General features: G+C 40.3%; 1 protein-coding gene across 10 annotated transcripts in view; it reads right to left on the bottom strand.

The window, feature by feature from the left end:
- Positions 1-26,847, bottom strand: part of CASK (calcium/calmodulin dependent serine protein kinase) — a 417,632-nt gene that overhangs the window by 4,099 nt on the left and 386,686 nt on the right. For 9 of the 10 annotated variants that reach the window (XM_087427616.1, XM_087427612.1, XM_087427614.1 and 6 more), the window contains 6 exons: positions 26,045-26,241; positions 22,210-22,325; positions 14,411-14,491; positions 14,225-14,305; positions 11,425-11,627; positions 1,630-1,713 (listed from right to left, as the gene is read on the bottom strand). In XM_087427616.1, coding sequence (XP_087283742.1) covers positions 1,630-1,713; positions 11,425-11,627; positions 14,225-14,305; positions 14,411-14,491; positions 22,210-22,325; positions 26,045-26,241 — 762 coding nt within the window. Of the gene's footprint in view, positions 1-1,629; positions 1,714-9,975; positions 10,096-11,424; positions 11,628-14,224; positions 14,306-14,410; positions 14,492-22,209; positions 22,326-26,044; positions 26,242-26,847 lie in introns of all 10 variants that reach the window. The other variant, XM_087427617.1, reaches the window with a different exon arrangement.

The raw sequence follows: 26,847 nt of genomic DNA, 5'->3' as shown, positions 1-26,847 counted from the left end.
GCATCACATTTTTAACGTAGTTCTCTTTACAGAAAAACAAAGCTCCCTATTTTTAATTTTTTTTTGGGAGGAAGATCAGTCCCGAACTAACATCTGATGCCAATCCTCCCCCCTTTTTATTTGCTGAGGAAGATTGGCCCTGGGCTAACATCTGTGCCCATCTTCCTCTGCTTTATATGGGACGCCACCACAGCATGGCTTGATAAGTGGTGCGTCGGTGTGCACCAGGGATCCGAACCTGCGAACCCTGGGCTACCACAGCGGAGCGCGCACACTTAACCACTGTGGCACCGGGCCGGCCCCAACAAAGCTCCCTCTTAAGGATCATATCAGATGAAGCTATATTTGTCAGTTTCTTCCTCGACAACACCTTGTCTGCAGGCCTGACTCACAGGTGAGCAGGGCTCAACTCAGTGAAAACAAAATGCCTCTATTCTAACAGCAAAAGCAAAGGTTTGTGGGAACAGAATGTCTACATTCTAAATCTATGAAAGGAAACAAGGGTGTATTTTATCACCTCCTAGCTGGTACTTACAGGCAATTTTCTGCACCATTTTGGCAGCTATGGAAAATTAGTAAAAGGGCAGGAAAACAGGCAAAAAAACAAAAACAAAGCAAAGATGATAATTCAAGAAAAATACATGGCAACCAATGGATAAGAGCTAACCACAATGCGGAGTTTCAAACATGTTTGTGTGTTAAAGAAGATGGAAAAGGAGAATTTACAAAGGAATATCCTTTTGCAAATGAAATGACAAAAAATAATGATTGAAAATATGAGTAACATAGAAATCTAAATACTTAATCTTCCTTAAAGGTACACAAAGTGAAAATTTCCAAGTCTTGATTTTACTGTCATAAGCTTGGGTGAGTTTACTGAACAGAGCTAAGAGCCCTCTGGTGGTTTCTAGACCCTGTAGAAGTAATGGTCTTCAGGACAACTTTGTGTAGGAGTCTCCTCTTAAGAATGACCCCACAACAGAGAAACACTTACCACTCACAATAACCAGTCAACTTCTAAGTCAGCCTGGTATGAGATGGTGCAGCCAACTCTCGCAGGCACCATCTCTGTGGCAGCTGCTGACCTGAGTTGGCCTGAAAGAGGACCAGAGCTCTTTTCTAGGTCTGGTAGTCTCCAGGGGCCTGGAGAGAAATTCTGCATGGGTTCAGCTCCAGAGCCTGCCTAGGGAAACCTGGGCAGCCCAGCCAAGGTCATGGATTCCTAGAGCTCTTCTCAGGCAAAGCAATCCTTGGCCCAGAGCTGGGCCTGGGGGCTGCCGCTTTCTTAGCACAGTCCCTATCAGGAAAGGTGTGGGCTGGCAGCCCCGCAGGCAGGAGCCACCTGGAAACGAGACTTACTGATAAGGCCACAGGCTGACTGTGCTTGGGATTGAGGCTTAAATTTGCCTAATGACTTGATCTCGGAAGAACCACACTTCTCTATATTGTTTAATTCCTAATACTGAAAGAGGACCTCAAGCCTGGGAAATCTTAATGGCCAGCATCAAAAACAAAGCAGCGCTTCATTTAGTTGTCTTAATGAGATGGGGCTTTGGTCTGGAATGCACAACACAAATGGATCCTTAAAACAGGGCGTGCTCATTTGGGGAAAAACGGAGTGATTCTTACCTCATTTAAACCTGGAGTAATAGTTGGTGCGGCAATAAAAACAACAAAAGGAGCAAACTCGGCAGTTCTCAGGACCTTCAGTGCCTGGGTAAAGAAAGAAAAAATGAGAGTGAAAAGAATAACTAATGCAACTTTCAAATGAGTCTATAAAAAAAATCACATAACTGAAAAAGCCCTTGATTCAAATTTTTGGCAAGGTATTATTAAATTTACCAACTTTATAAAAAACTTCTATTACTCCTTTTCTTCCAAAGGATGAACAACAGCCATCAGCAAATAAAAAGTGACAAACTGGACATTTTTCTTATGAATCAACCTGACTTATTTTTCTATAGACAAGTTAACACTGATTATGTTGGTTAATGTTCATTTACACCTGGTTGTTAACTGTAGCCTGAATTTTAATTTATAGGAAATGCATTTTGGGGTAGACTTGGACCAGCAGTCTGGCTTCACCACCCATGCAGAGCCCACTACACCGTGTTTCAACTTCCAAATTGCTAACAAGGATAGCACATCCTGGCTACTGTGAGGGCTGTGTTCACCCTTACACAGGCCTTCTGAGATGCCCTGATGAAAGGCCCCCGTGGGACTCACAGGGAAGGGAGACCCCGGCCAGGGCTGGAGTCAGGAGCCCTGGGCTTTTTATCTTAGCTCTGCCACTAAATGAGCTGTGTGGCTGTGGGCAGTTCACAGGTCCACGAGAAAATGCTGCATTCAAGGGAGAGGGACCTCTGAGGCCCCTTTCAGTTCCCTTCCAAGGCACCAAAAACCTCTACTGTGCAAGCTACTAGTTTGCACAGACACACTGCAAAGCTGACACCTGATGCTGTAGGAGTTGATTCTGGTAAGGAATCACTGCTTCAGTTCCTCCCCAGTAAGAACATGACACTCCTAGGGGTTACAAACTCCTCTCCACAGAACAAAACCCAACATATACAAGCACACGTTTCACAAGTGACTGACATGGAATTAATTCGTATGCATCGGGGTAAACATCTTGCTGTCCTTTAAACAAGAATTTAACATGTCTATTCTGTTATCCACTTATTTTGCTTTCTAAATGGCCTTTCAACAACAAAATGTTTGCTTTGCCCTATTCCTGTTCCTCCCTCTTTTGCCTGGTTTCCTGCAGTAGCAATTAGACTGGTCGCTCTACCTCTAGTTTTGCTGCGTTCCAATCCATACTCAACTCTTCCACTAGAATGGTCTTTCTGAAATGCAAATCCCATCAGATCACTCCTCTGCTCCAAACCTTCAACAGCTCCCTATGGGCCTTGGGATAAAATGTACACTCCTTAGCATAATTGGCAGATCCCTCCCTGTTGAGCTCGCCCATGCTTACCTGTCAGCCTCTCTCTGCCCCTTCCCCTCCAGACACTGGCCTTACTGAACTACTGTCAGTTCCAGAAAGGGCCAAACTCTCTCTGGCCTCCCGGCCTATTTTCTTACTATTTCTGCCTGGACTCTCCAACCCCTCAACCCCACCCCGACCCTCCCTTTTGCTTGGCTGAGTGATCCTTCAGCTCTCGGTACTGACGTTCTTTTCTCTGGAAAGTCCTTCGTGAGCTCTGAGCCTAGGTCAGGGGCCCTTCCTGTGTGCTCCTGACGCACCCATACTTATGCACCCCTAGTACCCATCACACTGGAAACGCGAGTGCCCAGGTATTAGAGGGTAAGCTTCTTGAGGGCAGGGGCTGTGTCTTGTTCAGGTGTCTCCCTCATGCCCAATATGGCACCTGGCATAGATTGTTTTTATGATAAAAAGAAAATGTAAAAGCAGTACATATATTTTACACAAAATCTATCTTGCCTTTTGAGGCAGGTTCGACTAGAGGGTACTATGCTTTCATGGCTCAAGAGAATCTCTTGGTCTCTATGAATACACAGGTATGTTAAGAGGCAAACTAGATAGTACAGGCAGACCTCGTTTCACAGCACTCCACAGATATGGTGTCTTTTACACACTCAAGGTTTGTGGCAGCCCTGCGCGAGCAAGTCTATCAGCTGCCACTTTCCCAGCAGCATTTGCTCATTTCGTTATCTTTGTACCACATTTTGGTAATTCTCACAATATTTCCAACTTTTTCATCGTTATTGTTATATTTGTTATGGTGATCTGTGATCAGTGATCTTTGATGTCACTATTCTAATTGTTCTGGGGCACCACAAACCGCGCCCATAGAAGATGAACTTAATTGATAAACGTTGTATGTGTTCTGACTGCTCTACCGACCAGCCATCCCCCCATCGCTCTCCCTCTCCTTGAGTCTCCCTATTCCCTGAGACACAACAATATTGAAATTAGGCCAGTTAATAACCCTACAATGGCCTCAAAGTGTTCGAGTGAAAGGAAGAGTCGCATGTCTCTCACTTTAAATCAAAAGCTAGAAATGATTAAGCTTAGTGAGGAAGGCATGTCAAAAGCCAAGACAGGCTGAGAGCTAGGCCTCTTGTGCCAGTTAGCCAAGTTGTGAATGCAAAGGGAAGGTTCTTGAAGGAAATTAAAAAGTGTTACTCCACTGAACACAAATGATAAGAAAGTCAAACAGCCTTATTGCTGATATGGAGAAAGTTTTAGTGGTCTGGATAGAAGATCAAACCAGCCACAACATTCCCTTAAGCCAAATCCTAATCCAGAGCAAGGCCCTAACTTTCTCCAATTCTGTGAAGGCTGAGAGAGGAAGCTGCAGAAGAAAAGTTTGAAGCTAGCAGAGGTTGGTTCATGAGGTTTAAGGAAAGAAGCTGTCTCCATAACATAAAAGTGCAAGGTGAAGTAGCAAGTGCTGACGTAGAAGCTGCAGCAAGTTTCCAGAAGATCTAGCTAAGATAAGTAATGAAGGTGGCTACACTAAACAACAGGATTTCAGTGTAGACAAAACAGCCTTATATTGGAAGAAGATACCATCTAGCACCTTCCTAGCTAGAGAGGAGATGTCAATGCCCGACCAAAGCTTCAAAGGACAGGCTGACTCTCTTGTTAGGGGCTAATGCAGCTGGTGACTTTAAGTTGAAGCCAATGCTCATTTACCATTCTGAAAACCCTAGGGCCCTTAAGAATTATGCTAAATCTACTCTGCCTGTGCTCTATAAGTGGAACAACAAAGCCTGGATAACAGCACATCTGTTTACAGCACAGTTTACTGAATATTTTAAGCCCATTGTTGAGACCTACTGTTCAGAAAACAAGATTCCTTTCAAAATATGACTGTTCATTGACAGTACACCTGGGTCACCCAAGAGCTCTGATGGAGATGTACAACGAGATGAATGTTGTTTTCATGCCTGCTAACACCACATCCATTCTGCAGCCCATGGGTCAAGGAGTAATTTCGACTTTGAAGTCTTATTATTGAAGAAATATATTTTGTAAGGCTATAAGTGCCATAAATAGTGATTCCTCTGACGGATCTGGGCAAAGTAAACTGAAAACCTCTGGAAAGGGTTCACCATTCTAGATGCCATTAATGAACACTCGTGATTCATGAGAAGAGGTCAAAATGTCAACATTAACCGGAGTTTGGAAGAAGTTGATTCCAACCCTCATGGAGGACTTTGAGAGGTTCAAGACTTCATTGGAGGAAGTAACTGCAGATGTGGTGGAAATAGCAAGAGAACTAGAATTAGAAGTGGAGCCTTAAGATGTGACTAAATTGCTTCAATCTCATGATAAAACTTTAACAGACGAGGAGTTGCTTCTTATGGATGAGCAAAGAGAGTGGTTTCTTCAGATGGATTCTACTCCTGGTGAAGATGCTGTGAAGACTGTTGAAATTACAACAAAGGATTTGGAATATTACATAAACTTAGTTGATAAAGCAGCTGCAGGGTTGGAGAGGGTTGACTCCAATTTTGAAAGAAGCTCTACTGTGGGTAAAATGCCATCAAACAGCATCGCATGCTAGAGAGAAATCGCTCATGAAAACAAGAGTCAATCAATGCGGCAACCTTCACTGTTGTCTTATATTAAGAAATTGCCACAGCCACCCCAGCCTTCAGCAGCCACCACCCTGATCAGTCAGCAGCCATTAACACTGAAGCAAGACCCTCCACCAGCAAAAAGATTACAACTCACTGAAGGCTCAGATGATGGTTAGCATTTTTTAGTAATAAAGTATTTTTTAATTAAGGTATGTACATTATTTTTTTAGACATAATGCTATCGTACACTTACTAGACTACAGTATAGTGTAAACATAAGTTTTATATGCACTGGGAAACCAAAAAATTCGTGTGACTCGCTTTATTACAATATTCACTTTATTGAGGTGGTCTGGAACTGAACCTGCAATATCTCCGATGTATGCTTGTAAAAGTTTTAACTTTCTTTATTGCAAGGTTCACTTTCATTAGGATTATGTTTCTGAATTTTAGTTACACAGTATCTCCTTGTGGGTTAAGGGAGCCTGGCACGTTGTTTGACCTGTCCATCAAAGTGCTTTAATTGTGAATGTCAGATTCCTCTTGTGAGAAAGCTCTTCAAGCTTGCATATGTTCATTTTCGAAAGAAGTAATTGGCAATTTCTTTGCCAATCCTTTTGCGACTGAAGCTTTAGCAAGGAACATCATCATGAAAAAGTCCATATATATAGCTCAATCGAGCTTAACAGGGATCTTCACTTAGAAATGTCCTTTTTGTCAATATTACCTTAGGCCTTTTTTTCTGTCCTTCCTGTGCTCATAAATCAGGTAACTACAGGGTCAGTTGAGACATAAGGTTTGCTCATCACCCCACACCCACCCACAGCCAGCTTCTGTGCAACTCGGGAAAAAGTCCTAATGCGCAATTCCTACCCTTGCTTCCATCCCTGAAGCTACTCCTTGTGCCAGGTGGAAGTCCACACAGCCTACATGCTGAACAGAACCCATGGAGGAAGTCAAGAATGACACTCCAGGCGTGAAATGGTCTTTGCTCCGCTCAGTGACCCCAGCCTGATAGCCACCCAATTCTTTGAATGCTTTAAATTCTAGCTTGCTATCATATTACAACAGCAGAAAACATACTACTTGGAAAACATTAGCTCCCTGCAGATTATCCTTCTCCGCACTGCATGCACGCCCTTCCTCTTGATCCATAAAGACACGAAGGTCATTCTGCACTTACTGCATAAAAGTGTCAATGAAGACTGTGCTCATCACACTGCCAAATGCCTCTTGTGTCTAAGAATCAGGTTATATTCCTTTAGCAATTAATTCCAAGGGAAGAACTGGCATACTTCTACTAGAGGAGAATTATGTGATCCATGACATCCTCCTTTTTGTCCTGGTTGCCAGGAAGTTCTGAGCCGACTTTCATGTTCATCACAGTAACTACAGCAGCCTCTGTGGTTAGCATGTTTGCTTCCTCTTCCTTTTCATGGCTTTGATTTTCTCTTCCTAGCCTGTATTATTGCATTTTCAAAAATTATAAGATGCCTCAAATCCTGATTGAGATGTTCTTGTCTAGTCACCCTCATATCTTCAGCACAGTCACCACACATTTCTGTAGTTGTTCCTCAAGGTCTCTGTCCCCATACTTTGCTCTACTTATGAGTCTCAAGTGAGTACCATTTATTGTGCAGTCTCAGCTTGCCTGAGGTCCAGGGTCACTTCAGGGACAGGAAATGGAATTGCTTCACAAGGATTCCCCTCCCTCAGGCCGTTAATAGGTGACTTTAGGTTGATCTCTACACCCTCTTCCTTTCTAACTTAAGATGAGACACAAATTTGTTAGTATTACAGGCAAATATCTTTTTCTGAATCCCAGAGAGGAGAGAGAGAGAGTCTAGAAAGATCACTGACAATACGTTGGATTCAAACAGCCAAAGTAATATTAATTTAACATTTAGTTAATTTAACTTCTTTAGTGCTCTTTTGTGGAGAAAAATTGATTTTGTGGCTCGTCTATGGCCAATAATTAATCTCAGGTGCCTATCCTCAAGGAATAAAAACTCATTTGACCAAGTATCTAAGATGCAGATATCTTTAAGACTCACCTGGTTTGCAAACTTAAAAAGTACATAAGGGCAAGCGCCTGAGCCACTTTGTACAAAAATCTAAGAGTTTAAGGAAGACCAAGCACAGTGACCCCAGAAATAATCTTAAGAGAGTCAACTGATTTCACCAAACAGCCCCTGGTTCAGAACCTGGCTCTTGTTTCAAAGTACAGATTCCTAATAAGACAGCAGCTACTCCTTGAGATGACCACTTCTCCCTCTGTGGGCAAAAGCAAACCCACAAATATTCTGCTCTTAACTTTTTAATGCAGCAAATGGATAAATCAGAATAAAATTAAAATCTAAAACTGTCACAGTAAGTTTTGATTACACACTGGAGCTATTACAGTTTCAGCTTTAGGGACGTAGATTATTTTCTGAGCCATGGCTTTATTTCCATGAGAAATAAGTTCCATAGCTTTTCTCAGGTTTGACTGCCTTCTAGATTTTTCTAAATGTTAATAAAAACAAAGATTTAAATTGTACTACTGTATACAAGGTGGACCAGCTTAAGGATTCCCAGGGTTAACTCTTCCAGGATGGTACAGTGAAAGGAGGCTGGGATTTATTGTAAAAAACCCAAATCCCAAACCAATACTGTTCAAATTCAAACCTCATTTTCAATAGGCTGTAAAATTTTGGTCACGTCACAATTATACTAACTCTTGGTCTCTTCATCTACAAAAGTAGATACCGATATCTCTATCTCAGGGTTACAAGGATTAGGTAAGGAGTACTAAGGTTTGGCAAAATATAGAGCACCAGAGGAACACAATCTATTCTTATTATTTTAAAAGAAGCCAGGTTACTCATTTTCTTCTAGTTTAATGTCTTTGCCATGGTTCTCTAGGTTTAAAGTTGGAGCACAACATCTTTTTTTTTGTGTGTGTGTGAGGAAGATCAGCCCTGAGCTAATATCCGTGCTAATCCTTCTCTTTTTTCTGCTGAGAAACACCGGCTCTGAGCTAACATCTATTGCCAATCCTTCTTTTTTTTCCCCCCAAAGCCCAAGTAGATAGTTGTATGTCATAGTTGCACATCCTTCTAGTTGCTGTACGTGGGACGCGGCCTCAGCATGGCTGGAGAAGCCGTGCATCAGTGCGCGCCCGGGATCCGAACCCGGGCCGCCAGTAGCGGAGTGCGTGCACTTAACCGCTAAGCCATGGGGCCGGCCCACAACATCTTATCATATAGTATTATGAGACATGGTCAATCTTGCCTGAACTGTCTAAAAATTAAGATGGCACAAAGTATTAGACCCGAACTAAACGAGCTGAACACCACTGTTAGGTGGTCTTGCTATGGTCCACACATAGTGGAAGTGGTGTCAGCAGTGGTAGAAGTGAGAAGGTTTTAAAAAATGCCACACGGCACTTCTCCTGTTACGGACAATTTTTGATGTACACTGAGGAAGGAACTTCATCCTCACCACTTGCTGTCTTATTGGTATTCTTAGCTCCTGGCACAATGCTTGGAATACAGTAAGTGCTTAATACAAGCTGGTTGAATCAAACTGTCCATGAGATAAGTTGAGGAGGAATCGAACAGGCTGGGGCAGGAAAAGGGCGTGGAGAAAAATGTCCTAAGGAGAGCGCCTCCCCAGAGCAATGAGGCTCTGCCTGACAGCAAGTTGGTCATGACCACAGGCACCCTGAAGGCAGGATGTGGGCCTTGCCCAGCCTGGGGAGAGAGTGGGCTGAAGGCAGAGAAGCTCGAGGGTGCAGCCTAGTCGGTGCAGCCCCTGTGGGCAACTGCAGCTGTACTGTTGGACACGACAGCCAGTGTGACAGCAGGACTGGGCATGAGGGCCCCGGGCGGGAGAGCCTGGGACCAGAGTGGTCAACCAGACCAAAGAGAGGAGCAGGACCTGGGTGATTCTTGTCCCCAGGGCCACCGGCCCAAAGAGTCTCCGGCACAGAACAGGATGCCTATGGCCTGCCCTCAGGGGTAGGTGGTTCTGAGGGGCGGGGACACAGGAAGCAGGAGAGAAGAATGCAGTGAGCTCATCCAGCAGTCAGGGGAGCAGGGAGAGTGCCCAGCCGGGGATGAAGGGTGCTCTGGTGCCCAGTGCCACACGTAAAAGTGACTGCTGTGGATGTCCTGATAAGGCTGAGAGAAGTGTCTCCCACTCAGCAGTGCAGAGCAATGCATGCCTGGGCAAGGGTACAGGGAGAGCTGGACGCTAGGAGGGAGCAGCGGGAGCAGCAGCGGCGGCGGCGGCGGCGGCAGCAGCAGCAGCGGTGGTGATGGTGGTGGCGGCAGCAGTGGCAGCAGCAGCAAGTAAGGCAGAAAGCCCTCGAAAGTGGACTTAGGTAATGCACAGGGGGTCTGAGGAGCCCTGCAGCCAGCATACTGCTAGAGACATTACTACCAGCAGAAAACGACGTTCAGGTGAAGACCAGTGTGGAACCCAAGGAGAGGATGTCGAAGACCAGGACCAGGATTGAGACTTTGCCTCTAGCCACCCCTGGCCAGAAGATTTTTCCAATCCCTAGTAAGGAGGGATTAGTAGTTAAACAAAAATCAATCTGCGTTATACATCATATATTTAGTCCTATAAAGATCCAAGTTAATTGTTAAGTAAACTGTATGGCGTTCACCCTACTGTTGCTTTCCTCCCCAGCCCCTTAACTAGATTCCAAGTTCAAGAACCCCATCAAGTGCTGTGAAACGGAAACGGGTGAACCCACTGGCCATGATGCTAGGATCTTGGAGCTGAGTAACTGAGTTGTCAGACCCTGGCTACGCAGGTTCCGTCCTCAATTTGGGGATGGCTAGGGGACCAAGTCTCATAAGGTGGCCCTTGAACAGGGATCTCCCCTGCCTGGGATAGTCAAGTAAGCCTCCTGATGAAATGGAGCCTGCTTGAAGGGAGCTGGTCTACCATTTCAGCAGGTGGTATACCGATTCTATTTATAAGTGATAAGGGATTTCTGGTACAGATTTGTCTTAGAAATGGCAGGCCCAGGAGTCACACAGGCACCCACAAGCCTCTCCTGTAAGCTACCCCAATGTCTACAACTCCCAAATCCTTCCTACTGGGTTTTAAGTTCCACTTCTGCTTGGTTTGTCTTCAGAGATGAAAAAACAGCTTGTCAGCATTTTTGATGTAAGGCCTTTGGCTCTCTCTTTTTCAAGTTTAATAATTCCTATTGCTTCTAGCATAGGACTTATCTACAAATCATCTAAACATCTCTGTGTCTGGCTCTCTGAGTCCTCTCCAAGTTCTCCATATCCCTCCTAGTTTTAGCTCAGGGCCAGACATCAACCTCAGTAAAGAGATGGCAGAGGCTGAGAACCACAGCTCTCCATTCCTGCTCCATCTGACATCCCTCGGGCTCACTCGTGCTTGCTTTCATAAAGCTAGTGCTGTGTCTCAGCCCCAGGCCCCAGGATCAGAGTTTCTCGTTGGTGATTAATGTAAGATGCTGGCAGAGGCTCTGATGGCCCAGCACGAACTGCACCAAGAGAGGAAATGTGGCTAAATAACAAAGTGCCAGAGTCTCAACTTGAGGTCAGATGATTGTAGGATTTCTGGCAGGCAAAGACCCAATCAGGTACTTTCTTGAGCTTCTGAGTATAATGAATCTCATAAGAGAACAGTCTTTGCTTCTTAAATACACGGTGTGTGCACTGAGTCCAAGGATTAGTCAGTTTGCATTCTAGACTGCTAACCCACCGATGCCTTCATTACTGATACCTTCCTGTAGTTTATTACATTATTATGCGACCCATGGCTTTCTGATGGCATTTTTGATTTCAGAACCTGAGCTTAGCATGCAGGCAGGAATGACGGGGGCTGGGTGTGGCTGGGCGTTACCTGAGGCTCCACGTCCAGTATTGCAATCAGCCCCTGCTCATGGATCTTCCGGATGGTCTCCAGTTTTGTCCCGTACATCGCATCCTCGTGGCTGCCATACTCCAAGTACTCATTATTAGAGATGTCTTGCATCATTTGGTCATGAGATACAAAGTAATAATTCTTTCCATTTTCTTCATCTTTCTTTGGAGGTCTGGTTGTATCTGCAAAGTCACATGTCAAGAGAGGTTTAAAAGGCTGAGATAATGAGCTGATGCTCCCAATGGCCCTAACCAAACCCAATCTCTTCCTAAAAGCTGTGGATTTTTCAGTGTATGTCTCATGCCCTGTTCCCATCCCCTGTAGCTTATAAAACTAAATTCTAGAAATCATATTTATCTTTGCAACATCGGACCACAGTAACTGGTTAGTTGTTTGAGTTGATGAATCTTTCAGGGTGTAGATGAGATCTATTTCATCCATTCTTGGGTCTTCACAGGAGAAAGACACAAAATGACTCTAGATTTTCATAACTTACTGTATGCCTTAATGTAGTTAGGTCTTAAGCAGAAGGAAAAAAAAATTTAAATAACTGAAAACCACATATGGTTATTTAAATTTAAATAAATTAAAATGAAATAAAATTAAAATTTCAGTTCCTCAGTCTCACTAGCCACATTTCAAGGATTCCATAGCCACATGTGGCTAATGGCTACTGTACTGGACAGTGAAGCTACTGAATGCTGTCATTATCAGACAAAATTCTGTTGGATAGCTCTGGTCTACAGCATCTTGCAAAAGGAGAATGTTAGAATACAGCAAAAGGCATATGATATTGAAAACACAATGACCTTAGCCAGATGTGGCCATAATAGTCAGGGAAGATCTAAACCAGGAGTTGGCAAACTATGGCCCGTGGGCCAAATAAAGCCCACTGTCTGTTTTTGTAAATAAAGTTTTATTGGAACACAGCCACGCTCATTTGCTTACATATTGTCTGTGGCTGCTTTCATGCTACAATGGCAGAGTTGAAGAGTCGTGACACAGACCATCTGGCTTGCAAAGCCTCAAGTATTTACTATCTGGTCCTCTATAGAAAAGCTGAACTCTGACCTAAGAGAGTGTATAGTAAAATATTTGCCAATAAGTCTTAGTTCTGTGGGATACTAATAGGACCAGTATTCTGCAAAACATACTTTAGGAAATGTTTTTCTAGACAAGTCAGAAACATTGATTTTAATTTTCTTTCCCCTCACCTCTTTCTCCCTTTTTTTTTTCTTTCTTTCCCCCTTTTCTGTCTCTTTTCTTTCCTCCTTCTTTTTCTTTTCTTTCTCTCTCTCTTTCTTTCCTCCTTTTCTCCCTCCCTTCCTTTCAATTTCCTTCTTCCCTTCTTGCTTCTTTCCTTCCTTGAGCTAGGACAAATTTATGCTACTCTTTGCTATGTACATGAGTCCAAACCCACGGGGAATTCCCCCTCTCCTGCCCCAACTAGACTATCAGAACTGTCAAGTGCTCATGGACATCAAAATGCGGATGTTTTAAAGAAGAACCCTTTCTCCAGGCACATGAAAAACTGAATAAATGGCATAGTATATTGATGCTGTACTATCTTCAGTCATATCTTGGGAGGCAAACATATGCTACATACACATCCGGGGTCAAATATTTCAGAGAGTAGACATGACTGAGGCCAGCAACAGTAAGCTTGAAAACCAAGCTAGTTATTTGGCCATTTAACAACATGGAAGTTCAATAGTTATGTGATCAAGAAGAAACTAAATGTTAGCTAATTTTGCTGTACTCATGATCTAGACATAAGGAGAATTAAAAGAACATTTCGAAGCATTTACTAGAAAACTCCAGTGGCACCAATTGAAACAATACTTGATGAATTTCTTTTCTTTGTGTAAATCAGACAGGGTTCTGGGATGAGGGTGGTCTTATGAAGCCTCACGGCTCTCTAGGGTGTAGAGAAAACAGTAAGTGGTATTGACATGGCTTCAGGAAGGCAATGGAAGGCCCTACAGGATGGAGCCAATCTTCACATTTTCTCCTGTTGCTTTTAAAATTCATTCTCCTTTAGCTCTTCTCACCCTGAACAAAGCTTTAACTGCTAGAAAGCTTTTGGGATTCAAATTTTACACTTTGGAATAATAATAATAAAATGATAGCGGTAAGATGGCTACTATTTATCCAGTATCTGCTAAGTGCTTCACATGATCTCAAACCTCCTTACCATTCCTCGAATTACTTCATTTTATAGTTGAGGAGACAAAGAGGGCAAGAGGTCAAGGAGAAGATATAGAAAACAAGAGGAATAAAAATATTACAGGTTTAAAATTCTTTACAATAAACAACTGATAGCACATTGACTGGTTTGAAAAGTGAGAAAAGTCAACAATTTAGGTACTGATTAAGGAAAATACTGTTATATCAAGAAAACTATACTATCATTAAAACTTATTTTCCTGAAGAATAATTCAAGTGAATAATGTTTATGACATACCGTTGGAAAAATTAGGTTACAAACAGAATGAATGAGCCCAATTTTGTTAAAAAACAATAACAGTAACAAACAAATACACACACTATGTATGTTTGCACTAAGAGAAGACAGGAAGGGTATACAACAAAAAAATGAAAGCACTATGATTGGAGGAGTGGGGTTGGGATTATTTTTAATTCATTTTTTTCTTTTTTTGATTTTCCAAATTTCCTATAATAAACAATTATTACTTATTTAATCAGAAAACTACGTAAATTACAATATTAAAAAATTACTAGGAAAAATATACTTAAAAGAGAGTGAGACATAGCTTACGTGGAATAGGGTATGCAAACCGGTCTGGGTGCTTTGTGATGAGGGTGTTTTTTATGTGTCTTCTCCCAACACCATGTGCACCTATGTCATTTTTTAAAAAGGAAGTTAAAATTGACAATTGTTAACAATATTCAAAAAATGTTTTGAAGACGAGATTAAGAAAGTCACTTATATGATCAAACTTACCTAATAAGACTAATGTTTTCCTTTTGAATGCTGGCAGTTTAACTACTTCTTCATATGTAACAAGATCTAATTGATCAAACACTAAAATGCAAAGATTTAGAAGAGAGGTAAATTTATAGAAGGAATATTTCACGTATGTAAATTATAATTTTACTGGCAAAACTAAAGTCATAGTAAAACCATGTCTTAAAAAATATGAATCCAACTTATGATATATAGCTTACAAGTAATTTAAGTCATATAACCTTTTGGGAGAAAATTTCATTTTTAAGCCCATGAAAATGCACTTTAGAACCAGGGGCATCCAAAAATATGTTGAGCACATGCATAAAAGTCCAATTCTAAAAGATACTGCATATCTTTTCATGCAGTATCCAACAAATCATATGAATTCATTCAAAACCACATGCTGTTCATATTTTTGCAATTCTAAGAAATCATCAGTACTAAAAATAAAAAGTCTGCGGACAGTGACCAACATGAATATAGCATGAATGCAACTAAAGTTAACCAAGAAAGAGGTCAGCTAGATTATTTCTAGGGATGGATGAGAGATGTAGGGACAGCTGGTCTTTCACTTCATGGTTCTTTCTTTCAACAGAGTTGCTGAAGGTAGCATGCTAGATTCTTTCAAAGTCGAGGTCTGTAAATATGATTTCATAAACTTTTGAAATGAGCATCTCACAAGTTTATTGTAACCCAGTTATCCATTCGATGGCAAGTCTTAGGTATGTAAGTAGGGGAACATGCTTCCCTGGGCCTCAAACTTTGTCAGCCTGTGTGTGGTAAATCAGGACGGAGAGAATGGAAAGAAGCATGAAGCAGAGTCTGGGTTTGGAAACATTTGCAACAGGCGAGTTCTCTAATCATTACAGACTGAGCAGAAATACTTAAAAAATATTTTTTTGAAACCTGCCTCTTAACAAAACTATTACAAAAACTTTCCTGAGAGGGTGACCATTCCTGTTGAAGTTTAAGATCGTCCAATTCTCACACACACTTGAAAATTCTCACAAGAAGGCTAAAATCATGCATCTATGTCTCCTATAATATTTTTCTGTGTAGTAATACGGAAATGTTGTCAGGCACACACTGAAATTTCCTTTTTAAAGAATACTGAATAAGTTCTGGATTTTAGGGGGGTTGAAATAAGTTCAATAAAATTGATTCCATGGTGTAATAAAGGAATCTGGGATGCTTCAGTCAATCATTAAGAGAAGCTTCTACTCCCTGAAACAATATGGCCAAATGCTTTTGAATATCAACACAGTCCTTAACATTTGTGATCTTCCCAGTAGCAAAGAACCTTAAAATGCAAAATAGGATACTCTGGAATGCAGATCAGAAATAAACAAACAAACAAAAGTATCATTCCCAAAATATTAAAAAAAAAGAAATACAATATGCTAAAATAAGAGTTAGTGCATGTTAATGGGTATTTGTGCATTTGTTTTCTTTTGATAACTTGATTCCATAAAGGTTGACTAAAAGTCTTTAAAGCATATTCTCTAGCAATAGCTAAAAACCAAGGAATGCTTTCTGTGTTTAGAATGGCAGACTCACAAAACCAAAATGAACATGAGGTTCTCTGCGTGGTAGAGCTAGCTACTCTGCTGCAGTGGTAATGGAGTGACGAGAGTTGCAAAAATAAAAGCAGGAGAGCTGATGCCATTGCTTTTTATACCTATTGCCCTCTGAGTGATATTTCCATCAGGAAAAAGTGTGCTTATGAAAGAGGTGCATCAACAAGCTGATATATTTCAATATATAAAAATAATCAAGCATCTCACGATGCTTGATGATGATAATACAGCGAGATGATGATAACACAAGTTTTCTGAAGGGTATACACATCCCTTTTCCTCTACAGAGCCCTAACTCCAATTCTACTGAATTAAGACTTGTCATTTTTTTAAACACATAAGAATGAGTTAGATAGCAACAATCAACACCACAAACAAATGAACAGATATGTTACACATCAATATCTTAACCATAAACAAGTAGCATGAAGAGGTTACTCTGGTCTAAATGAAATCATCTCATGGTCATAGGATTGAGAAACAATAAAAAAGGATATTTTAAAATAAGACATACAAGGAATATAAGGAGAACACTTAAAGACTGAACTTTTAAAGGTTTTAAGTTGTTTGCCGATTAAAAAAAAGGACTTAATGAAAGGAAACCGTCAAAAACAAAGAGGCATAGTCACTCAACAGGTTACTTACATGCACAGAGGCCATTGGGAGTAAGACAGCATGAAAAATGTACAGGGGTCATTGAAATATGGCTTTTAATATATTAGTAAAATAAAAGTATAATATGCACAAAAGAAACTTTACCATGCAATATTCTAAACACGAGGCAAATAAATCACATTAAGAAACAAACTCATTTTAATAAAAATTCAACAATATCCTTATATAAAAGCCAGTGGGTTTTATATACTAGCATACGCATAGAAATTTTGTCTGGGAATAGTTACAAGAAATCTTCTTCAGGGAGTGTAGGTGTGGAAACCTTTTGCTTTTCATTTTGTACCTTCCTGTATTGTTTGCAATTTCTAATCACATGTGCCTATTACTTTTATTATAAATTTTTAAAAAAATGTCAACAGGGCAATAAGATTATAGGCCACATTTTGGTGTCTTTAGAGTTCTCTGCATTAAAGAAAAAAAGTAGTAGCTTTTTATTTTTTATTTTTTTGTGAGGAAGATCGGCCCTGAGCTAACAGCTGCCAATCCTCCTCTTTTTACTGAGGAAGACTGGCCCTGGGCTAACATCCGTGCCCATCTTCCACCACTTTATATGGGACGCCACCACAGCATGGCTTGACAAGCGGTGCGTCGGTGCGCGCCCGGGATCCGAACCAGCGAACCCCGGGCCACCGCAGCGGAGCACTTGTGCCACCTGGCCGGCCCCAGTAATAGCTTTTTAAAGTCAACAGTACTAATTTGTGATATTAAGCATAATTTAAAGACACTTATGAATGGTATTGTAGAAATCCTTTGTGTTCATATGTATGTATGTAAATAGGGTATCTCAGGATATTTAAATACCCCTGTTCAGGACTCTAACATTTAAAAAATGAATTAATGAAGACTTTTTTTTTTTAAAGTTTACATTAGTAACTTGATCTTAAACTGCTTTTGGAAGTCCTAGGGCTGAGGAATCTCAATGCCTCAAGAGTATAGTACTTCTAGCAGCATGACAATGCCTTTCGCATCAAATTTGCATGGCTAAAAATCTTTTATGCGTTGTGGAGAATGTATTTGCTGCAAACAAATCACACCACAATCAGATCTATTTCCAAGGCTTCAGAAATACTGTCTGGCATAGTTTGCTCTTATTATCCCTATTTCCTGGTAAGCTAGTGAATACTCATGACACTTTAAGTATTTAGGTAACTATTTTTCAGTTAAATCTTTTCCATAAATAAGCCTTTAACACTGATTCCTTGTCTCAGTTTGAGAAGCTGCAAGTATCTTCAAATACTGCAAAAACCTCCAATTAGAGAAGACATCGCACACTGGTACCACTGGGCTGAGTGCACACTCGAATGCCTGCAGCGGCCAGGCAGCGAATGTGTCTGAATGAGTGGGCCAGGTGCAAGAATTGGGGGGAAAGGGGGGAACACGGACGGATGGACGATGGGCCCAAAGAATTAGTGTCCACCCAAAAAGGACATCAACAGCCCAGAGTTGCAAAGAGAAAAAGTAGGCCTAGTGTTACCACATCCTCTGTTCTTTCAAGGAAGGCAGAAACTCAGATTTTTATGTTAAATATCTGATTTTCAAATGTGATAACTAATTAAAATTATTTTAAACACTGTGTGTGTACGGGGAAAACATAACTTATTTATGGGTCATATCCAGCTAATAGACTGCCACTTTATAATGTGAGATGTAGGTAACACACAGTTTGAACAGAATTCTGCTTTACCTAGACATGTGGCATTTACTGGTGACAGAAATGGAAAGAATTAATTCTAGTATTATTGTTCCCATCAGTTCCAGATATTGACAAAGTTCCCATCCTTCGTTTTTACTACAAATATAAGCAACTTCAGAATTTGATGATAAAGGGGCTGGCCCAGTGGCGTAGCAGTTAAGTTCGTGCGTTCCACTTTGGTGGCGTGGGGTTCACCAGTTCGGATCCTGGGCACGGACATATTCACCGCTCATCAAGCCATGCTGAAGCAGCGTCCCACATAGAAGAACTAGTAGGACCTACAACTAGCATATTCAACTATGTACTGGGACTTTGGGGAGAAAAAAAAGAGGAAGATTGGCAACAGATGTTAGCTCAGGGCCAATCTTCCTCAAAAAAAAATATACAGCTTTAAAAAAGAATTTGACGATAAGCTTTGAATCTTGCCATCAATATATGCTGAATTCTCACAGATTTGAAGCAAGAAACAAAACATATGGCTCTCATTTTAATTTACTGAGGACTATGGGAAGATCCCCCACAGTATTTTACAACCAACTTCTAAAAAAGCCAGAAAAATCCTTCAGAAATACAGTTTGATTTGTGGCCCCTGAATCCATTTGGCTAGTTTTTGGTATTAAAGAATATGATATTGCAAAGTTCTCCAAGTATCTGCCTTACTGACAGAGGTCAACAGTATTTGTTTCTCTCTTTTAGAGCAATTCTTTTTATAGGCAATGCTGCATATTAGGATGAACTATCATCATAACTAAAGTAGAACAGCTGATAAAATACTTGACTTCCATTCTTGACAATTTAATCTCTTGTGAAGTAAAGGTAATCACTAAGCAAATGGTTCTTCTGGACTTTATAATGAACAAAATGGAACAGTTGGTTGGTGAAGGGGAATAAGCTTGAAGAGATGGTAATAGAAAGGCCTTGTCAGGCAGCATACTTCAGAAAGTTCAGGGAAAAAGCTGGGCATCTTCTCCCAACCAGAAAAATAGGAGAGCTCATGAGTGACGATTCTGTGGGAGAGGGAAGCCTAACAATGACATTCTGAATAGATAATCAGAAATACGCCTAAACACAAGTTCCACAAGAAACTTGAGTGGCTCTGCAAGGACCTTATAAGAAGCTCAGACTTTCTATATCAAAGGCCATGAAAGGAGGGTCTCATATGCAGTGACAAATACTGACGTAGAAGGATCTGTGAGCATGACGAGGAAGGCTCTGAGGCCGAGACCATTGCTTAGGAAAATGCTGAAGATAACAAAAAAGTGGTGGTGGTGGGTCTTCCCTCCTTGCCCTCCTTCTTAGTTCTAAGTTTATGAGAACTTAGATAGGTCTATGGTTTTGGATAGGAGGTGTAACGACAAAAGACGACAGAGAGGGGCCGGCCCTGTGGTGTAGCAGTTAAGTGCGAGCGCTCCGCTGCTGGTGGCCCGGGTTCAGATCCCGGGCGCGCACCGACGCACTGCTTGTCGGGCCGTGCTGTGGCAGCGTCCCACATAAAGTGGAGGAAGAGCGGCATGGATGCTAGCTCAGGGCCAGTGTTCCTCAGCAAAAAGAGGAGGATTGGCACGGGTGTTAGCTCAGGGCTGATCTTCCTCACAAAAAAAAAAAAAAAGAAAAAGACGACAGAGAAAAAGCAATTCTATTCCATCCCTATGAGGCTCCTGCCTTTTCTATCAAGGGTGATACCCTTCAAACTTGACAGGCAATGTTTACCAGAGCTAAAGCCTGAGATAAGGGACAGTAAATGAGTACTTGGCTTCATTATATGATACCCATTTGTCAGGCCCAGTGATGAAAGAACCTGAGATCCACTGAATTTTAGAATTAGAAAAGATATCCTTGATTGACTAATCCAATTCCCTCGTTTTAAGGCCCACAGGAGCCAAGTGATTTGCCCAAGTTGCATGGTTACTCAGGTGTGCTAATTCCTGGTCCTATCTCAAGTCACCTATTAAGCTTACAGGTGTGTTTGCAGGACCACTGAGCACCACCTATGATGAATCAGAGAGAACGGGAATAATGGAAGATCAGTGATGCCCCGGCGGTCAGAGAATAGAAAAAGTGAACCACGGAAAACACTGGCTGCCAGATTGGATGCTGATTCTCTGGCAAAATTCTTAAGTGAACCATTCAACAGATTCTTTGTCAGAATTTAGAGATTCTAGTTTTTTAATCAATTGGCTTCTTATTTTTCCTCAGAGCTGAATGAAAGAATATTGGCGAATTGAATCCTCATGTCTACAGGCCTTCCGTCAGTAGCTTATAAAGTTAATGATGAATCGACAGCTTTAATCAGCCATTCCTTTGCTTTTCTAGGTTTAAATTAATTTTAACGCCATCTATATATAATTTAAAATTATTGTAAAAATTAAAAGGTTTTATACATATATAGTGTCAATACATCTTGTGAGCCCGTTAGAAGCTGATGGAAATAAGTGACTACGGAGACTTGGCAATAACCACTGACATTCCACGTTAAACAACATTCTGTTGATACTACAGTAGGAATTTCTTCAAATAGTACTACTTGAGCATTTATAATTAATAGTTGCTAAATTATGTTTAACTAATCTGCTTTAAATATTTCTTCCCTTTATAAAACAAAAAAGGTCGTTATCAGACTAGTGCTCTGTAGTGGTACATCATCAAAAATGATACATTTTTTTGGAAATAAAAACGTAGTGGAATGTGGCTAACATGAAGGGAAAGACTCCTCATTTAACTGAACCATTTAAAATTAACCCACGTGGCTACTCACGTTCATTCCACATTATACGGTATTTCAAAATGTTTACCTTTACTCTCTGATTAAGAAATGAACAACTTAGAGTTTCTAAACAATTTTTCCTAGTGAATGCTAATAACATAACATTCTACAAAGCAAAAATGCATTTCATATTTGTCAGAAACATTATACTGTCAAATTACGTATGCATGGTTGCATCCACTTGATTTTTTTTGCCACATGTTTGATTTCTGGAGTTATTTCTGAAACCTTGGGAACTAATCTAATGCCAATGTTGGGGCTTGCAATTCCTCAGAAAAAATTCCTTATAAAAAGAGTCATATTAAGAAGTTATTGAAAATAAGTAAATCTCATTCTGTATATCACGACGCATTTTCTTTAACTTAAGTGACATCTTGTGAGTCTTCTGGGAATTCTACTGCAATGACAGATCATGCTTTTTTGGTATTCATTTCCATTTTTAGCAAACGAGTGAATATTTTGACTTAAGTTGAATGCGAGCTTCTATATGGACAAACACACCGTGAAGGGAAGGCCAAGATAATGTTCTTGGTCTTTTAGGAGCCAGGAAATACTATGAGGGAAGATTAGTCACAGAAACTGACCAAACCAAATTAGGACCCAATGTCATTTGTGCTTTTTCAAACCAATCACCGAACCATGTGCAGCACAGCTCTCTGTTAACCGCGCACGTTTGCCCTTAGAAATGTGTCATAGGGCCATGTCCAAGGGGCAGAGAGGAGCGAGGAGCCAGGGTATTTGCTCAAGATCAATTGCAGCCAGGAGGCAAGAATCCTGGTGACTCAGCAAACTCTCAAGCTCTCATTTCTCAGGGGAGGACTTAATGTACTAGGTTCTTTTAGTTCCAGAGAATACTATTTCCAAATGGCATTTTCTTCCTATGAAGTACAGCTCTGCAAAATATCTGGCAAATAACCAACATGATAATTGAAGGCAGGGGTTTCTTAAAGCTTTTGCAAGCTGATGGAAGATCCCCTGTGGTGGAATTTTTGGATAAAGAACTCTGAAGACTGAGTTGAGATGTTACGTCTATTTTGGTCTCTGAGATGTGTAACCGAACAGTAACAGTCATACTTTTCCCTACCTGCGTTGTGCTTTGCCAAATATTTATCTTTGTACTGCTTTTTCTTCTTGCCAAACCAAGTACAGCTGGCCTGCTGCTCCTGTTTGGTCTTCTCCATGGCAATGCAAGCTACTCGCCTAGCACACAAAAAAAGAGAAAAAAACTCATGTGTATAGTTTTATGTTGAGACAAGACAAAAATATCATTCATTTGAAGAGTTTACATGAATCTGCATGAAGATACTCTTCACAAATTTTTCAAATCATTCAGATAAAGGTTGCTCTTTGGCTTTAATGATAATTTCCTAGAAGTATTTCAAAACACAGGTTTATAATAAAATGATATTATATTGTATCTTTGAGCATATACTGATAACACAAATGAGAAGCCTAACATTTGCTCATGACATATGGTGGAAGGAGCATGGAATTCTGAGTTGAGACAGGTCTAGTCTGCATCCTGGCTCTATCACTCATTAGCTTCTATCCATTCAGTGTTAGGTGCTTTTCTAGGAAATTTACATGTATTAACTCATTTAATCTACCAACACATGAAATTGTGTCACCACTTTACAGATGAGGGGATCAAAGGCCTGAGAGGTTAAGTAATTTGCCCCAAATCACACAACTAATAAGTGGGAGAGTGAGGACAGTTTGGCACCAGAGCCCACGTTCTTAGCCAGTACATTCTATTGGCAAGTTCCTTAACCTCTTGGAGCCTCTTGGATGGCTGTTATAAAGGATTAGGACAAAAATTGTGGATGCTTAGCTTAATAAAAAAATATACTACTACTACATGGTGACTCTAATCTAAGATAGAAAAAAATGCCATGATTAAATCTACGGTTAGAATTACAATCAGAAAATTATAATTTTGTTCTACGTGATTACAGTATTCAGCATTGGTAACAAATGCACAAATGTTGTTAAAAAGTTGCTTTCTTAGGTTTAGTCTAAGCAAATATTTGCCTTTCAGGATATTGCCACAGAAGGTTTTGCTTACTTAATGATTTTGCTTGTGGGCCAACCAGGGGGCCCTGAGTGAGTCACATATAAGGAGAATCCAAAATCACTATCAGAATGTCATACAATGCTATTGAAAATAAGTTATTTTCCAAGGAGGGTGTACTGATTTACACTCCCACGTGCAGTGTACGTGAGTTCCTATTGTTCCACTTCCTTGTCAACACTTGGTATTATCAGTCTTTAATTTTAGCCACCATGGGGGGCAAGTAATGGAGTAACATTGTGTTTTGAGTTTCCATTTCACTGATTATTAATGAGACCGAGCACTTTTTCTTATGTTTATTGGTTATTGGATTTCCTCTTTTGCAACCTTTATTTCTTTGCAATAAACTGAACATATTCAAAGTATAGAATTTCATCAGTTTTGACATATGTATACATCCCACGAAACCATCACTACATTCAAGATAATGAACATTTTCATTATCCCAGGAATTTCGTTATGCCCCTCTGTAATCGCTCCCTCCCTCCTCTGGCTCCCCAGGCAACCACTGTCACTATAGATTAGTTTTGCATTTTCTGGAATTTTATAAATGGAATCATACAGTATGTTCCCTTTTTTGCCTGTAAACTCAGCATAATGATTTTTGAGTTTCACCCATATTGCTGTGTGTACGAACAGCTCATTCCTTTTTATTGCTTAATAGCATCCTATTGTATGGATATACCATCATTTGTTTATCTATTTACCTATTGATGAAAGCTTAAAAAAAATTTTAGCCATTCTAATAGGTGTGTGGCCACTGAGTTTTTGTTACTGCATTTTTTGTTCTTGGAAGTTCCTTTTGTTTCCTTGTGTGCCTGGTTATTTTGATTTGCTGGTCACCGCCCTTGAAAAAGTTTATGTGGTGGGCGGGGTTAGGAGGAACTCTAGGATAAAAGTGTTCTCCTTCAGAGACTTTCTTTTTGTCTATAACAGATGTCTGAAAGTATTAGTGAAGGGAAAACCTCAAATCAAATGCATGGCTGGAGTTTCCCTGGGTGCAAATCCATTCAAGGTGGACTGGTGGCCACAATTTTTTCAGGGGAACTTTGTTTTCCTTTTACTCTTGTCTTTTGCTTTGCTCGGTGACAAGGCAGACTTCTCTACAGTCCCCTGGTGGTGAAGGGCAGTACTGGCATGCTTAGCTCTTAACCTGGGGGTATAGCCTTTTGCAGTCCTAACGACGTGGGATGGGTCTCCTAACAGATTCCTCTTCTTGTACAGGCCTTAGCTCTTAACCTTGGTCCTCTAGCAGAGAAGTTTTCAATAATAGAAATGCCCTCCTGGCAAAATGGGTCAATTTGGTACTCTAATTTTGATCACTCTGATTAATGGTTTTCATATAAAAATTGGTCACTGAGTTTCCCAATACCTCTTCAGCTACTCAATGCTTTTACGGTAATTTTTGAAAACATATTTTCTGCAGCACTTTTCATTCTTTTCAGCAAGAGGATTGACTCAAATAACCTAGTCCACCATTACAGGAAACAGGAAGCAAATCTGCCTTTTCCACTGCCATTTCTCAGGATTCCTCCAGAGGACTCAAGTTCTAGGTATCGGAGAAACATGCTTTATACAGATGATCTGACTAGGGAGAAGGGGTCTGGAATCGACATAATTATTTTCAATAAATGCTCACAACACATGGCAACATTCAAGAACATATTTTGTAAAACATAAATATCAGTAATAATATAGTAACATCATCATCAAAATGACTTAGAAATTACTTTCCTCCTGCTAATATTTAAACTGTTTCTTGAAGATCAGACTGAAAGACAATGCCAGATGGAAGGCTGCTACTTGCTCTATCTGGGCCTCCGATTCCTTGATTCCTCGGTAAAATGATGGCATCTGAAGTTCTTATCAGCTCCAACATTCTAAATTTAAGAATATTTTTGGGAAACATGGGATAGCCGAAAGAGGCGATCAAGCAAAAGAGATTAACTGAAAAATCCCTTTAATTAGTGAGAAAAATGGGTGAAAAAATAGTTATAAGTGTCTATGGACTCAATACCTCTGGTTTCTTGTCTAGGTTCCAATATTTTGAAAGGAACTGGCACAATGTCTAATGGTTGTTATTTTTTGTCACATGAAACAAAACTCAGACAAAAAGTTCTCTCTTTTGCACTAGATTTCTGATATATTGCCAAAGTACCAACCAAGGCATCATCAACATTTTTCAAAAAACAGTTCAACTAAGCAAATTGTAACAACAGCAGAAATACATTTAACCAAAATATACAGTAATCTGCGACTCCTCTTCTCTCAGTTAAAAACAATGTCTAAAAACTGTCTGACTTTAACCTGCTTTCAAAGCTTAATCTTTCTAACAGACATGCATTTTTAAGACCTGGTAAGGTAAAGAACGAACCTTCTGACTGCTTTTTCCTTCTAACAGTGAAACATATTTTATCTTCAAATACCGTGAGTGACACTGAATCACTGCATTTGAGTTTTTCACTGGTGGTGGAGTGGAATGGGGGTAGTGAGAGCATTTGGAAGAGCAAGGAGAGGGTACATTTTTAAAAAATGCAATTCTAAAAGGATTGAAACAGCATGTAGGAGTGGAGGGCTCTGCTAAGAGACCACGATGTGACCGTGACCCAAGGCTAGTCACTCAACCTGTCTCTAGACCTTCCTCTCCTTAAATGTAAAACAAAGACCTGGCTCTCTAAGTAGGAGGCTCACCAGATGCTGTGGATAACTAATTTGAATTTTGCTTGGCTAGTAGAGCAAGGAATCTATCAAACAGGTTTTACACTATAAAAAAATAATATAAAGTTGAAAAATGGATGGGTAGAGCTTTGTTTTTATTATAAAACAAAACAAAACAACAAAAACATACCATTCCTGAAGTTCAGGAGAAGGAATGAGACCTGCAGTTCCATTTTTGGAGTTTTCCAGTTTACCCTGCCACCAATTGTGATCATCCTTACTAATAATCTGGATAATGTCGCCAACTCTGAATCGAATGCCAGCTTCTTTGCAGGGGATGAGGTCATCCTTGGCTGGATCATATTCAAATTGTGCTCTTACATAGATCTATAAAACAGGAGTTTGTAAGAAAGGATGCCACGGTGATGTGAAAGAAAACAGCTCTAACCTAATAACCACACACCAACACTTACAATACAAACAGGACATTAGATGGTGAAAGGAAAAATGATGCATGGAAATACGACACAAAAAACTGCTACCACTAGAAACAATGTACTACCTTTGATGTGTACAGGTTCAAATCTTTGCTGTTTTTATTTGAAGGGAACACTTAAGATACTTAATAAAAATAAAGACAATTTCTGCTTTTACTGTAACAGAATAAGCCTATAATTATAGAGAAGTATGCCTACCATTTTTAAATCTGCATATATTTAGTTGATGTTATGGATAAATTGTCATGATCATGTGGCAGCCTTTAAGCCATAAACACAAGCATTCAGGGTAGGTTTTAACTCTAAAACAGCACATGATACAAAACTATCAAGAACTCTGTATTGCCATCTTACTGTAAAATGCCTACATGACAATTGGCAGTGTGTCTACACACTGCTGATAAACTGAAATGTAATTCAATTTTTTAAAGCATTTAAAAAAACAGTTTTATGTTTTAAAAAGGATTTTGTCTTTATATCTGTATTTTACTCTTCT

The sequence above is a fragment of the Ceratotherium simum genome, chromosome X (genome assembly GCF_057802395.1).
Source record: "Ceratotherium simum simum isolate JZ-2026a chromosome X, ASM5780239v1, whole genome shotgun sequence".
Lineage (NCBI taxonomy): Eukaryota > Metazoa > Chordata > Mammalia > Perissodactyla > Rhinocerotidae > Ceratotherium > Ceratotherium simum.
This window is presented reverse-complemented; position numbering and strand designations above follow the sequence as displayed.